This window comes from Balaenoptera borealis (genome assembly GCF_965194805.1).
Source record: "Balaenoptera borealis genome assembly, chromosome: 4".
Taxonomy (NCBI): Eukaryota; Metazoa; Chordata; class Mammalia; order Artiodactyla; family Balaenopteridae; genus Balaenoptera; species Balaenoptera borealis.
This window is the reverse complement of record NC_138861.1, coordinates 146,080,185-146,096,341: the sequence shown is the minus strand read 5'-3', so window position 1 is coordinate 146,096,341 and position 16,157 is coordinate 146,080,185. Positions and strand designations below refer to the sequence as shown.

The 16,157-nt window shown below is 38.7% G+C and overlaps 1 protein-coding gene across 8 annotated transcripts in view; it reads right to left on the bottom strand.

Moving 5' to 3' along the window:
* The window catches only part of KIAA0232, an 88,198-nt gene that overhangs the window by 47,255 nt on the left and 24,786 nt on the right, over positions 1-16,157 (bottom strand). For 7 of the 8 annotated variants that reach the window (XR_014244480.1, XM_082391428.1, XM_082391432.1 and 4 more), the window contains exon 2: positions 7,129-7,627. Coding sequence is in view for 7 of the 8 variants with exons in the window: in XM_082391428.1 (XP_082247554.1) it covers positions 7,129-7,359 (231 nt within the window). In the remaining variant the exon portion in view is untranslated. Of the gene's footprint in view, positions 1-7,128; positions 7,628-8,850; positions 14,737-16,157 lie in introns of those variants that run through there. The other variant, XM_082391429.1, reaches the window with a different exon arrangement.

The window sequence follows — 16,157 nt, the reverse complement described above, 5'->3', positions numbered from 1 at the left end:
CCATCACAGTAATAATTAATTCAGGTGGGAGTCATCTATGGACGACAAACTCAAAGTCTCCTCTGGACAGGTGACCCGAAAACTACACAGAGAAGTGTTCAGCTTTACGGTGCAGAAACCTGGCGGCCACCATCTGAAGCACAGGAGCACCTCAATACATAAGGCAACTGCTAACAGCTATAAATGAGGAAATTGACAGTAACACAATAATAGCGGGGGACTTTAACCCCTCACTTACACCAATGGACAGATCATCCAGACAGAAAATTAATAAGGAAACACAAGCTTTAAATGACACAATAGACCAGATAGATTTAATTGATATTTATAGGACATTCCACCCAAAACCAGCAGATTACACTTTCTTCTCAAGTGCACACGTAACATTCTCCAGGACAGATCACATCTTGGGTCACAAATCAAGCCTCAGTAAATTTGAGAAAACTGAAATCATATCAAGCATCTTTTCTGACCACAACGCTATGAGATTAGAAATCAATTACAGGGGAAAAAAAGTAAAAAACACAAACACATGGAGGCTAAATAGTACATTACTAAATAACCAAGAGATCACTGAAGAAATCAAAGAGGAAATCAAAAAATACCTAGAGACAAATGACAATGAAAACACGATGATCCAAAACCTATGGGATGCAGTAAAAGCAGTTCTAAGAGGGAAGTTTATAGCAATACAAGCCTACCTCAAGAAACAAGAAAAATCTCAAATAAACAATCTAACCTTATACCTAAGGGAACTAGAGAAAGAAGAACAAACAAAACCCAAAGCTAGTAGAAGGAAAGAAATCATAAAGATCAGAGCAGAAATAAATGAAATAGAAACAAAGAAAACAATACCAAAGATCAATAAAACTAAAAGCTGGTTCTTTGAGAAGATAAACAAAATTGATAAACCATTAGCCAGACTCATCAAGAAAAAGAGGGAGAGGACGCAGATCAATAAAATTAGAAATGAAAAAGGAGAAGTTACAACAGACATGGCAGAAATACAAAGCATCCTAAGAGACTACTACAAGCAACTCTAGGCCAATAAATTGGACAACCTGGAAGAAATGGACAAACTCAGTGAAAGACTGAACCAGGAAGAAATAGAAAATATGGACAGACCAATCACAAGTAATGAAATTGAAACTGTAATTAAAAATCTTCCAACAAACAGAAGTCCAGGACCAGATGGCTTCCCAGGTGAATTCCATCCAACATTTAGAGAAGAGCTAACACCCATCCTTCTCAAACTCTTCCCAAAAATTGCAGAGGAAGGAACACTCCCAAACTCATTCTATGAGGTCAACAACATCACCCTGATACCAAAACCAGACAAAGATACTACAAAAAAAGAAAATTACAGACCAATATCACTGATGAATATAGATGCAAAAATCCTCAACAAAATATGAGCAAACAGAATCCAACAACACATTAAAAGGATCATACACCACGATCAAGTGGGATTTATCCCAGGGATGCAAGGATTCTTCAATATACGCAAATCAATCAATGTGATACACCATATTAACAAATTGAAGAATAAAAACCATATGATCATCTCAATAGATACAGAAAAAGCTTTTGACAAAATTCAACAGCCACTTATGATAAAAACTCTCCAGAAAGTGGGCACAGAGGGAACCTACCTCAACATAATAAAGGCCATATATGACAAACCCACAGCAAACATCATTCTCAATGGTGAAAAACTGAAAGCATTTCCTCTAAGATCAGGAACAAGACAAGGATGTCCACTCTCACCTCTATTATTCAACATAGTTTTGGAAGTCCTAGCCACGGCAATCAGAGAAGAAAAAGAAATAAAAGGAATACAAATGGGAAAAGAAGTAAAACTGTCACTGTTTGCAGATGACATGATGCTATACATAGAGAATCCTAAAGATTCCACCAGAAAACTACTAGAGCTAATCAATGAATTTGGTAAAGCTGCAGGATACAAAATGAATGCACAGGAATCTCTTGCATTCCTATATACTAATGATGAAAAATCTGAAAGAGAAATTAAGGAAACACTCCCATTTACCACTGCAACAAAAAGAGTAAAATACCTAGGAATAAACCTACCTAGGGAGACAAAAGACCTGTATGCAGAAAACTATAAGACACGGATGAAAGAAATTAAAGACAATACAAACAGATGGAGAGATATACCATGTTCTTGGGTTGGAAGAATCAATATTGTGAAAATGACTATACGACCCAAGGCAATCTACAGATTCAATGCAATCCCTATCAAATTACCAATGGCATTTTTTACAGAACTAGAACAAAAAACCTTAAAATTTGTATGGAGACAGAAAAGACCCCAAATAGCCAAAGCAGTCTTGAGGGAAAAAAAACGGAGCTGGAGGAATTAGACTCCCTGACTTCAGACTATACTACAAAGCTACAGTAACCAAGACAGTATGGTACTGGCACAAAAACAGAAATATAGATCAATGGAACAGGTTAGAAAGCCCAGAGATAAACCCACGCACCTATGGTCAACTAATCTATGACAAAGGAAGCAAGGATATACAATGGAGAAAAGACAGTCTCTTCAATAACTGGTGCTGGGAAAACTAGACAGCTACATGTAAAAGAATGAAATTAGAACACTCCCTAACACCATACACAAAAATAAACTCAAAATGGATTAGAGACCTAAAGGTAAGACAAGACACTATAAAACTCTCAGAGGAAAACATAGGAAGAACATTCTGACATAAATCACAGCAAGATCTTTTTTGATCCACCTCCTAGAGTAATGGAAATAAAAACAAAAATAAACAAATGGGACCTAATGAAACTTAAAAGCTTTTGCAAAGCAAAGGAAACTACAAACAAAACGAAAAGACAGGGCTTCCCTGGTGGCGCAGTGGTTGAGAATCTGCCTGCCAATGCAGGGGACGCGGGTTCGAGCCCTGGTCTGGGAAGATCCCACATGCCGCGGAGCAACTCGGCCCGTGAGCCACAATTACTGAGCCTGCGCGTCTGGAGCCTGTGCTCGGCAACGAGAGGCCGCGATAGTGAGAGGCCCGCGCACCGCGATGAAGAGTGGCCCCCGCTTGCCACAACTAGAGAAAGCCCTCGCACAGAAACGAAGACCCAACACAGCCATACCATACATACATACATACATAAATAAAAAGAATGTAAGCAGACAAGAATAGCATTTAAAAAAAAAATAAAAAATAATTAAAAAAAAAAAAACGAAAAGACAACCCTCAGAATGGGAGAAAATATTTGCAAACGAATCAACAGACAAAGGATTAATCTCCAAAATATATAAACAGCTCATGCAGCTCAATATTAAAAAAACAAACAACCCAATGTAAAAATGGGCAGAAGGCCTAAATAGACATTTCTCCAAAGAAGACATACAGATGGCCAAGAAGCACATGAAAAGCTGCTCAACATGACTAATTATTAGAGAAATGCAAATCAAAACTACAATGAGGTATCACCTCACACCAGTTAGAATGGGCATCATCAGAAAATCTACAAACAACAAATGCTGGAGAGGGTGTGGAGAAAAGGGAACCCTCTTGCACTGTTGATGGGAATGTAAATTGATACAGCCACTATGGAGAACAGTATGGAGGTTCCTTAAAAAACTAAAAATAGAATTACCATATGACCCAGCAATCCCACTACTGGGCATATACCCAGAGAAAACGGTAATTCAAAAAGACACATGCACCCGAATGTTCACTGCAGCACTATTTACAATAGCCAGGTCATGGAAGCAACCTAAATGCCCATCGACAGACGAATGGATAAAGAAGATGTGGTACATATATACAATGGAATATTACTCAGCCATAAAAAGGAACGAAATTGGGTTATCTGTAGAGACATGGATGGATCTAGAGACTGTCACAGAGAGTTAAGTAAGTCAGAAAAACAAATATCGTATATTAACGCATATATGTGGAACCTAGAAAAATGGTACAGATGAACCGGTTTGCAGGGCAGAAATTGAGACACAGATGTAGAGAACAAACATATGGACACCAAGGGGGGAAAGTGGTGGGTGGGGGGTGGGGGTGGGATGAATTGGGAGATTGGGATTGACATATACACACTAATATGTATAAAATGGATAACTAATAAGAACCTGCTGTATAAAAAGATAAATAAAATTCAAAAACTCAAAAATATATAAATAAATAAAGTAATATGCTGATTTATGTAGGCTAAACGGGCATAAAAAGGAAGAGAGAAATAAAGCAAAAGTGGGAAAATGTTAGCAACTGGGGCTGACTGAAGTTCTCTGTCGTACACTTCCATTCCTTCTGATGTTTGAAATTATTTCAAAAAGTAAGTTTAAAAAAATTTTTAAGATGAATATATGATTTCTGCCATTTAGCATCTTATAAACTACCAGGAAAGATAATACATTCTAATAACTATAATTAAGAGTTCTATAGTAGAAATATGGTCAAGTTTGGAAGAAGAAGACATTGTTTTCATCAGGAATTATCAGAAGTGGATTCACAGAGAAAGGTGACCTGGACCTTGAACGATGGGTTAGAAAAGTAGTTTATATTTACATCTAAAAATGATGTATAGTGAATTCCTGATTTATCTAAGCATACATTTATCAGAATATGGTAATCTTGACAAAAAGAAAAAAAAAAAGAATCTGTGTAAATAAAATTACTATGACCCACCTATAATATCTACGTATTAGAAGGCAGTTGTTCTCCAGAGCTATGCAGTACACAGCTGATGCCACAACTGTATTTACAAACGTGCCCAAATCAGAGGTTTACATGTAACTCTGTTTGTTAGTCAGCCTCAACCAAGACCAGGGCCTGATCAGCTGTACTTCCTACCCAATCACCAGGGGCTGCTGAGACAAGTACAAAATCTGTTTCTCAGAACTCAAGAGCTCTTTGTGTGTTTCTTTTAGCCAAAACTGTGAAAAGCCATGAATTCAACATGACAAATAAGGCCAGTAGTTGAAGCAATGGCCTTAAAACTAGCCATTTTCAAGTCAAGGTTAGACTAATTCAAGGACTGAGCGGTGAGAAAAGATGCAAGGAAACAAACACCCCCAAGTGGAGTCACTTGGCCTCCAAATGAGGGGTGAGCCCACCCTCAGTGTGACCCAGGGATCAGGAGAGTGGCATGCTTGCTCGCCCACAGCAGGCTGGTGAGCATGCCCATTAGCTGGAGTCTGAATCACAGAAGGTCAGCTCAGGCCCTTCCCTCGGCTCTATGCCCTGACTCTCTCTGGGGGGATACTCAGTGAGCATATCCTCCTCCTTGAGTCATGGAAAAGTTACGGGTCATCTCCTATGAAAGGTCATTTTCAATTTGACCTTCCCCATCAGCATGGGACTTGGCACTGTGCTAGCCAGGGCTGAGCAGAAAAGGATTTTAGGGCCCTTTTAGTTCCCTGTGGATTCTCCTTGTAATTCCAGGCATGCTCTGTTTTCACTAACCTTTATCTGTCCTGTGTCCTAAAAATGAACCAGAACAGGGAGGATCAACACAGTAGGACGCTGACAGCTGCCAAGCACCACCCCCCGCCACGCCCTACAGCGAACACAGAGACCAGAGGGATTCACAAACAGGTCTCATCACGGAAGTGTTCATTATAATCTTAATAGCAGACCTATGTTTTACCCCTTTTTCCATGTACTATAGCACCTAACACATAAATACTTTGTGCTAATAAATTTATTGGTGTTGATACTGTTAATACACAATTTTAAGAAGTGAGAAGTCTTATTAAACTCCTACTAAAAAACGATTTGTTTCCTATGAGTACATATTTACCACTGAAGTACATGATTTTTGAGTTAAGAGAAATATCTGCCTCATTTCTGGAAATAAAAATTCTTCTATGTTGGTAGATTTAACATTTTACTTGCCCTTAAAGTACATTTACTGGAAAGATGATGGAAAATAATAGAGCTTTGGTAAGAAAATTATACAAAATACTGACCACCAAAATAACACATTTTCTGATTATTAGGTTTTAAGTCAACCCCCTCAAAGCCTTACTTGACCTAATAATCACCAGCCAGGGCAGTAAGCAACCTGGAAGCAGGGGAAATGTAGTTGTGTCCAGCTAGAAAGGATGGGGAACACCAGCAGTGGAAAATACTCTGCACAACTGACATGTGACAGAATGTTAGGCATGCTGTGAAACCCCCTGTATGTACAGGACTCTGAAACTGCTCTGTGGTTTGGAAGGTCAAAGCCAGATTCTTCCATCAATGAAAGTTTGTCCCTGCTTTCAGTGTTAGTAACAACGGTTTAAAACAACAACAAATACTGCCCACAAAACACTCCCCTTTTTAAAAAGTTTTTATCTTTTAGCCGTGACACAAGGCATGTGGGACCTTAGTTCCCCAACCAGGGATCGAACCTGTGCAATGGAAGTGCGGAGTGCTAACCACTAGACCGCCAGGGAATTCCCAAAACACTCCCTTTTACATGAAATTTGTACCCAGAAGTCACCCCGAGCTCATTCGTTCAGTGCTGATGACTCTGCTTCCCTTTCAGCAAGCCTCACATTCCGGAGCTTCTCTTGGAGAGTGAGACTGAAGTTGAGATTTTTTTCAAGAACATAGATTTGGTTGCTTTCTTCACTTTAAGCACCTAAGTCAAGTAAAATGTATATTGGCCACTTTAAGGTTATATGCTTTACCAAAATTTTAAGTCTACTGATTCAAAACACACACTTTGATTAATAAGCAGTTTATCATCGTTCTTGGAGATAAAATGAGATATTAAACTTTGGAATGTTAAGAAGTATAACAGACCCAACGATTAAAACGTCTAATCACAATGTGTGATTTTCCTAAATAGTAGAAACCAACACTCTGGAGCAGTGCTAACTCAAAGGCAGCGGGTCATCAAACTATTACCATCTGTGACAAGATCCAGAGTCTGTGCCAGAATGCAATCAACATCAAGAAAATCTCAGAGAAAATGACTGAACCAAACAGTGTGTTTCGTAACGCGGCTCATCTATATTCACTGACAGCTTAAAAGTTTGTGGACCCCAGCCGTCTAACTTGTGCTAGAATACGGAAGTGCTCTTTGAAGGAAAATGTAGACACAATCATAAATTTTCACAAGACATTTACAACATGTAAATACCTGTTCCTGCAGGTCGTAGTCATAGCTGTCATGCAGCAGAAGACTGAGGACGTATCGAGTATAAATCATGGCATCAATGCCACATTTCTCTAGCTCTTGTCCCAGCCAGGTCTGCACTGGACCCAAAGCATGAAGCAGAGACATTTCAGAGACAGATACAGGGCCTGGATAAGAGCTTGAGGAGCTTTCAGATGGTAAACCATCCACAACAACTGTACAGATAGGGCGCATGAATTTAGGTTGCTGACATCCTTAAAATGCGGAGCATTTTCTGCAGTGATGTTCTGTTGGTATCTGGAGGGGATTTTCACTCCAGTAAAAAGGAGAGATGCTTGACATCTAGGGTAAGCATTTATTTTTGCTGGCAGTCAGCCATCTAGAATTGAATTTCCCTCTTCAGGCATGACCAATGAATCAACATCCTGATAGCAACATACATGTAGATGTGATTTTCTACTTTAATTTCACATTGAGGCCAAATGTAAGTCTCCAGCAGAACCTACAAAAATAAGAGAGAAAAAAGGTATGTGTTATGTATAGATATAAATTACATTACTGATCTTTTGAAAAAAATCCAAATGAACCATTCCTCTTTATTAAAATACCTTCGGTATCTTAGAACATTATTTTTTTTTTTTACTGTAATCGTTGACATTTTAAACTAAGTGACATTTTAAACTTTTAAAAGCTTCATATCATTTAAAAGTAAGGAAAACTCAGAAATTTGTATTTTTGTACTCATGCTCAATTATACTCATGTTTATTTTGCTATGTCTCAAGAGACTGGACTTGTAAAATTTTGCTATGCTGAAAGAACTTACCTCGTAACAAATCACTAGCTCATTTTAAAGTAAAACAGAAACAAGCAGTTGAACGGTAATTTCATTGAAACACTGGTAAAAAAAATTAGTCCCATAAATTTAAGTTTCACATAGGTAATCAATTTTTGTATGGCTAAAAACTTTGGACTGCTCATCACTTATTTCATAAAAATTAAGATGAAACACACATTTGTCTTATAGCCCTGCCAGGCTATACTGTTATATCTATTTTAACTTTTCTTCTTATATACCTAGGTTGGCTTTCTGATTACTTGTGATAGACGCCACTCTTTTCCACTAAATTAACATACTTTCAATACGTCATACTAATCTAACAATGGCTTTATTAAGTCATAATATTCTTTATGCTAGAGTTCTGATTAATTTATGCCACTAGAAAATGAAAACTAACATAGTGATAGGTAAATCTCATTGGATCAGCTTTTGCATGAATTTTAGCAGATAATAAGAGGGTTACAAAAATGACTTTTTAAAAAGTATTAATAATTATTTTTAGTAAGAGCATCAAGTCAGAAAGACAGACACTCTTCACCAAAGATTTAATGCTCAGTTTCTTGCACTTCATCTAGAACTACACACTAAATGTTACAAACATTAAACATAAAGAAAAGATGTTTAAATCCACCACAGGATGAAGTTACTAGATTAATGTATCACTAATATGTATTCTGCTACTTTCTAAGATCTTCTCTATAATTCTTTTCTGAATTATAAAAACTAGATAAATTAAAGCAAAGATTTTCTATAATGTTTACTTGCTGAAATTTTCCAGCTGACTCTCAAAATTAAAACATTTTCCATAAATTGTTTAATACGTGTGGATCTCAGGATGCCAGACAGATCATCGATTAAACAATACATTCACTTCTGGGGACATCACCTGAAGCAAGTGGATAGCCAATACTCATTCAATGAAGGTTGCACCAAGACAATGAGGAGACATGAAGCGGTGGCTGAAGGAAGTAGGTCAGAGAATCTAAGGCAGCTGGAGATCACAGGAAAAGTACTGAGAGGAGAGAGCTGTGCAGAGGAAAACACCAGATATCTGCAAAGGGTCGCTCCTAAGCCTTCAACAGAGTGTTAATCGGGGCATGCATGTGAGGACCCAGCCACGGCACAGGAAAGGGTCATCATAAAGGAAAGGAGGAAACAGTCCCTAAGGCTCAGCGTGGCTGGGGATGGTGCCTGTTTCCTACCAGCCAGACTGGAAAACCTCATAATTCAGGGCACACTAGGTAGAGTGCTCAGAAGGGTCTCGACTTAGTAATGGGGAATAATTAGCCCTACACTAAACACTGCTCTGGACCTGCCTAACTAATCTTAAAATCAAGACCCAAAAGACCAAACTGTTTCCAACTATTTTCACTGTGGCCCCAGAACAAAGCTCAAGGGATACAAAATATCCACCACCCAAGAAGATAAAATTTACAATGTTTGGCATCCAATCAAAAATTAGCATGCATGTGAGAATTCCCCAGTGGTCCAATGGTTAGGACTCCGATCTCAATGTCGAGGGCCTGGGTTCAATCCCTGGTAGGGGAACTAAGATGCCACAAGACCCATGGTGCAGCCTAAATAAATAAATAAATAAATAAACAATGAGCAGGCATGCAAAGAAATGGGACACAAAGGGAATGCAAATGAGGAGAAAAATTAACTGAAACCAATCCAGAATCAACACAAAAGTTAGAATTAGCAGAAAAAGCCTTTAAAACAGTTATTATGACTATATTCCATATGTTTGAAAAGACATAAAATTCAAATATCTAAAGATGAAAACTACAATGTCTGAGATTAAAAATATAGGACGGGACTAATGGCAGATCAGACATTTGAGAAGAAAAGATTACTGAATCTTAAACCACACACATACACAAAACTATACAAAATGAAATATGGAGAGAAAAAGAAGTTCAAAAAATTAACAGCGCTTCAGTGAGCTGGGTGATAACTTTAAGAAATCTAACATACATGTAATTGGGAGAGAGAGAGAAGGACAGAAAAAAATATTTGAATAATGGCCAAAATTTTTCCAAAACTAATGAAAACCAAAACACACATATCCAAGAAGTTCAATGAACTCTAAGCACAAGAAACATGTAGAAATCAACACATAATAAAACTATTCAAACCAGTAATAAAGTCACCAGAGAAAAAAAGAAACATTAGGTAGAACAAAGATATGGATGACATCAGATTTCTTGATGAAAACTATGCAAATGAGAAGATAATGGGGCAAAAACACTTTAAAGTATTGAAAGAAAAAAAAACTGTCAACTGAGAATCCTGTACTCATCAAAAGTATATTTCAAAAAAAAAAAGTATATTTCAAAACAAAGGTGAAACAAACACTTTTTCAGACATGGAAAAGCTGAAAGAATTCATCACCAGCAATCCTGCCCTAAATGAAATGTCAAAGGAAGTCCTTTAGGCAGAAGGAAAATGATAGGACAAAATGTCCTACCCACACAAAGGAACAAAGAGCACCAGAAACATTAACTAAAATTTTCTTGTTATTTAAGTATCTTTAAAAGATAACTGAGGGACTTCCCTGGCAGTCCAGTGGTTAGGACGCCGCACTTCCAATGCAGGGGACGTGGGTTCTATCCCTGGTCAGGGAACTAAAATCCTACATGCCTTGCTGCATGGCCAAAGATTTAAAAAAAAAAAAAAAAAAAAGAAAGAAAGAACATAGATAACTGACTGTTGAAACAAAAACAACAACGTATTGTGAGGTTTATAACATATGTATAAATAAAATGTATGACAACAACAGCATAAAGACCAGGAGTGGGAAACTGGAACACTATTATAAGGTTCTTACACATCACATGAAATGGTATGATAACTCTTGAAGACTGTGATAAGATAGCTGTTAATAATCATAATAAATTTAAATGGCTTAAACAACCAATTAAAAGGCAGAGATGGGTCTTAAAACAACAAGTCCCAATTACAATATAGTAAAAATTCTACAATAAATGTAAACTCACAAATAGGTTAAAAGTAAAAGGATGGGACTTCCCTTGTGGTCCAGCAGTTAGGAATCCGCCTGCCAGTGCAGGGGACACGGGTTTGAGCCCTGGTCCGGGAAGATCCCACACGCTGCGGAGCAGCTAAGCCCGTGACCCACAACTGCTGAGCCCGCGTGCCACAGCTACTGAAGCCCGAGTGCCTAGAGCCCGTGCTCTGCAACAAGAGAAGCCACCCCGATGAGAAGCCCACGCATCACAGCGAAGAGTAGCCCCCGCTCTCCACAACTAGAGAAAGCCCGCACGCAGTAAGAAAGACCCAATGCAGCCAAAATTTTTTTTAAAAAGTTAAAAAGAACATATTTCTACATAACCAATAGGGCAAAGAAGAAATCAAAGGAGAAATTAGAAAGTATTTTGAATTGAATGAAAATAAAAACACAACGTATCAATATTTTTAGGTTGTCACTAAAGCAGTATTTAGGGGAAAATTCACAGCACAAAGAGAGCCTATATTAGAAAAGGTCTCAAATCAGTGACCTCAGTTTTCATCTTAAGAAACTAGAAAAAGAAGAGCAAATGAAACCTAAGCTAAGCAGAAGAGGGAAATAAAAGATGAGAGCAGAAATCAATGAAATAGAAAATGGAAAAACAATGAAACCAAAAGCTGGTTCTTTTAGACAACAAGATGGACCTCTAGTCAGACTGTTCAGGAAAGAGAGAAGACAAATTACCAATATCAAGAATGAAAGAGGTGAGACTACAGATTCTACAGATATAAAAAAAGACAATAAGGGGATATTAGAAAAATTTACACCAATAAAATAAACTTAGATGAAATGGACAAATTCCTTGAAAACACAAACTACCAAAGTTCACTCAAGAATAAATAGAATTAATAGCCCTGTTCCTATAAAAGGAATTGGGTTTACAGTTTACAACGTTCCCACAGGGGCTTCCCTGGTGGTGCCATGGTTGGGAATCTGCCTGCCAATGCAGGGGGCATGGGTTAGAGCCCTGGTCTGGGAAGATTCCACATGCCGCAGAGCAACTAGGCCCACGTGCCGCAACTACTGAGCCTGCACTCTAGAGCCCGCGAGCCACAACTACTGAAGCCTGCGTGCTGCAACTACTGAAGCCCGTGCGCCTGGAGCCTGTTCTCTGCAACAAGTGAAGCCACCACAGTGAGAGGCCCGTGCACCGCAGCGAGGGGTGGCCCCCACTCGCCGCAGCTGGAGAAAACCTGCACGCACCAAACGAAGACCCAACGCAGCCAAAATAAATAAACAAACAAACAAAAACTTTCCCACGAAGAAATTTCCAGGCCCAGTTGGCTTAAAGGTGAATTCTACCAGATATTTAAGGAAAGTATAATGCCAATTCTATACAAACTCTTCTCAAAAATTGAAGAGGAGGGAATATTTCCCAAATCATGTTAAGAGGCCAGCATTATCCTAACATAAAAACCAGACTAAGATATTATAAGAAAACTACAGACCAATATGGCTCATGAACACAGATGCAAAAAATCTAAACAAAATTTTAGGGAATTGAATCCAACAATATACATCAGATCCAGAGAGTACAGAGGTATCAGAAGAATGTCATTAATGAAATGTATATAATTGTCTTTGCCAGAGAACTTCTAAAAATTAGTTTCGCTGTGAACAACTTAGTATAAGGTTTTTTTCCATTATTTAAATGCATAAAGGCCTTAAAAATTCACATATGACAGACCTGGTTCACTGTTAAGACTGATAAAGAAAAACTGTTTCAGTTTACTATGTTTACTTTAAAACATGGTATCAACCCAACCATGGGATTCTCTCTGTTGTCAAAGAGATTTAGACAAGTGAAAGGATTCAAGAAGTAGGTGAGATGCAAAAAAAAAAGCAAAACACATTGAATGCCCATGATCTCATCAAAGCCAGTTAAGACCTTCCCTTGCATCATAGCCCTAACAGAACTCCTGCTGTGACTAGTTCAATAGCTGATGCCATATAATTTTTAAATTGTCCATATGCCTAGAGTCATTAGTGACTATAGTTTGTTTTTACTCTCTACACAGAACAGACTCAAGAGGACTGAGGAAAAGAGAGGAAAGGCTGTTAAGTCTGGGAGCGTCAGCCTATGTAGTCACCTGGGCAGCACCTGTAAACTGGACACCAATAACAAGGGTCTGAGACAGAAGCACCCCAAGCTGGCTTCCTCCTGTACCGTGATGACAGGTCTAAATGTTCCTGGAGCTCAAGAGTGTCCATTCTCCTTACTGTGAACCTAAACTGTTAACAGATGGCCCAGGTATAAATATTGGGTCATAACTAAGCTTCCCCTCCCCTAAGCTGCAAGCCTTTGGTAGCAGAGGGAACATCTGACCAAATGAGAGACTCTATTTCTAGTTCTGAACTGAAAATTATCTGTTTAACTTACTTCAGGTGTGATCCACCGCGTGGCCAAAACAATGGACGGATCTCACAAGCACATGCAAAACCCACTTAACATCCACCTGGCAAGTTCAAGAACATGGCTGGCAAACACCCAAATGTCAAACTCTGTCTATTCACCTTCATACTCATTCCAAATGTGAAGTTTAGTCAGTATGAAGTTAAACTGCATTTTAGTTTAACTTCTCTAAAAGTTTTAAAGAAAAAGCACCACCATATACACTCAAAGGTTCTTCGTTTTGTTTCGTTTTTTCAACTTTTCCTTCTACAAAGGTTTACGCTGAGAAAAAAGGACCTTCAAATTGTCTTGAGCATCTTTCTCCCACGTAAAATTAACGCAAATCATCCTGAAGACTGGGCTGTATAAATGATAATTTTAAAGGTCCAACAATAATACACTTATTTTAGAATTTCTCTTGTCTTTTTTACTTTAAATTTTAAACGGTTTCTATTAAGGATACCAAAAAATATATATAGCTGATTAATGCCCATGGAAGCATGCGTCTTCTGTAATTCAGGAGCGCAGGACGGAAGAGTGTAAAGTGCACCAGCCCAGTGGTCCATAACATGTAGGTTTTTGTAGTCAGTATCACTTCCACTACTGAATAGCTGCGTTTTCTGCCCATAACTCATCTGTAAAGGAGAATAATAAATACTTGCTCTCCCTGCCTCTCAACTTCTCACAAGGTTGTTTCAATGAGCAAGTGGGAAATGCATCCAAGTATTGATATCTGTGGACTTTGTATCTCACAAAATGTCACACCAATGGAAGGTGGTGTTATTACAAACTACCCCCCTCAAATTGTTTATACTTGCTTACTCTAACAGGGTTCTTCACTAATATGATTATCTGAAGAACAGTAATTATGTAAAATACATTAGGCTTCTAGTACAAAAAATAATTTCCTCGCTATCCTTAAAAAAAAAAAACAACTATGAAATCACCTTCATTTACAATAAAAATCTAGTTTTAGTCATACCAAAGCCTTTCCTCTTTTTAAGTAAGTTTGGTCTCTACTACAAATTCCAGTGCGACGCTGCTAAGAACTCCAGGTGGTGAAGTGCAGAGGATGAACACAGAAATACCATGCCTGCTGTTTCCTGTCTTTTGGAATGTGCACATCTGCAGGGCAACCTCTGCATTTAAGCCACACTATCCCCAAACAGTACAGACTCAGAAACTTAGCCCACACCGCTTTCCTTCTGTGGCCTAGTGTGCAATTTCTAGACATTTTAAGGACTCTAGAATTAAACATAGCCTTGCTGGTGAATGAAAATCACCCCCCAGAGACTTGGGGATGGATGAAAGCCTCCAAGCCTAGTATTAATGTGAGCCTGGAAGTGAAAGTGGAGTGAGGGGGGAACATCCGTCAAGCCCCGTCCACGCCCATGACACCCCTCCACACACACACACCCCTCCACCCCCGCAAGAAACCCCATGTCACCCTCAGTCTCCAGGAGTGAGGGCCCTGGGGCCTGTGGTGCTTATGATCAGACCTGGAACTAGAATAACAAACTGAATTCTAAAACCGAAAGCATTTAATTCTTTATCTAGTCCGCATGTTTTCAGAGTGATAATTAGTCACAAATGATTTGTCTATTAAGGAGAAAAAACAGATCTAGGCACTGAGGTTATTACCTAAGTACTTTTTCAACAATAGCCAGACAAACATAGTAACGCCACAATCTTCAAATGAGTAATTTAATAATGAAGTGGGATTTTTGGGGGTGGGGGTGGGGGCAGGGTGCTGAGGGGTGGTTTTTTTTTTTTTTTTAATAAATTTATTTATTTTGGGCTGCATTGGGCCTTCGTTGCTGTGCATGGGCTTTCTCTAGTTGCGGAGAGCAGGGGCTACTCTTTGTTGTGGTGCGCGGGCTTCCCAACACGGTGGCTTCCCTTGTTGTGCAGGAGGGGCTCCAGGCGTGCGGGCTTCAGTAGTTGTACCACGTGGGCTCAGTAGTTGTGGCTCGCAGGCTCTAGAGCGCAGGCTCAGTAGTTGTGGCACACGGGCTTAGCTGCTCCGTGGCATGTGGGATCCTCCCGGAACAGGGCTTGAACCCGTGTCCCCTGCATTGGCAGGCGGATTCTTAACCACTGCACCACCAGGGAAGCCCCTGAGGGGTGGTTTTGAAGCAGCTCATTGATCTTCCAAAATCTCATCCCCTATGTAACAATGTGCTAAGAAATGTAGTGCCATCTTTTTATACTCTTTGTAACACCACATACGTTACTGAAAATAATTCAAGTTACAGCTCCCATGAGTGCCTTTAAACAGCTGTAAGAGACATACACTCAATCTATAGCTCAGTTTCCTTAGTGCTCAAGTAGAGCAGACATGTGGCAGACATATTAAGGTACTTTCCTTCATTTTTGGTAATATAATGTACATAATTTTAGGTTTGCTCAAAGCTCATAAAAATTATTTCAAAAAGCATAATGTCTTTCTGACACGGTACATACAATATTATTTGTGGATTGCTTTCTCAATTTACTTGTGTTACAGCACAACTGATCATAAAGAGCACCAGACAGTAAACAGTTGTAAATCTGGCTTCTTCAGGCAAAATGTACTGAATAAAATGTAGATCTTGTGAAGAATTACCTGTGCAGCTCTGTTCAAGCAATATATTCACTTGCTGAAGCATTCTTTTAGTCTCAGAGCACTTTTTCTTTCTGCTCATATATACTTTTATTATAAAAGTTTTTTTTTTTTTTAAGTATTTTTAAACTATGAAAACAGAAGGGCACCCATACACATTTCTCTACCCTA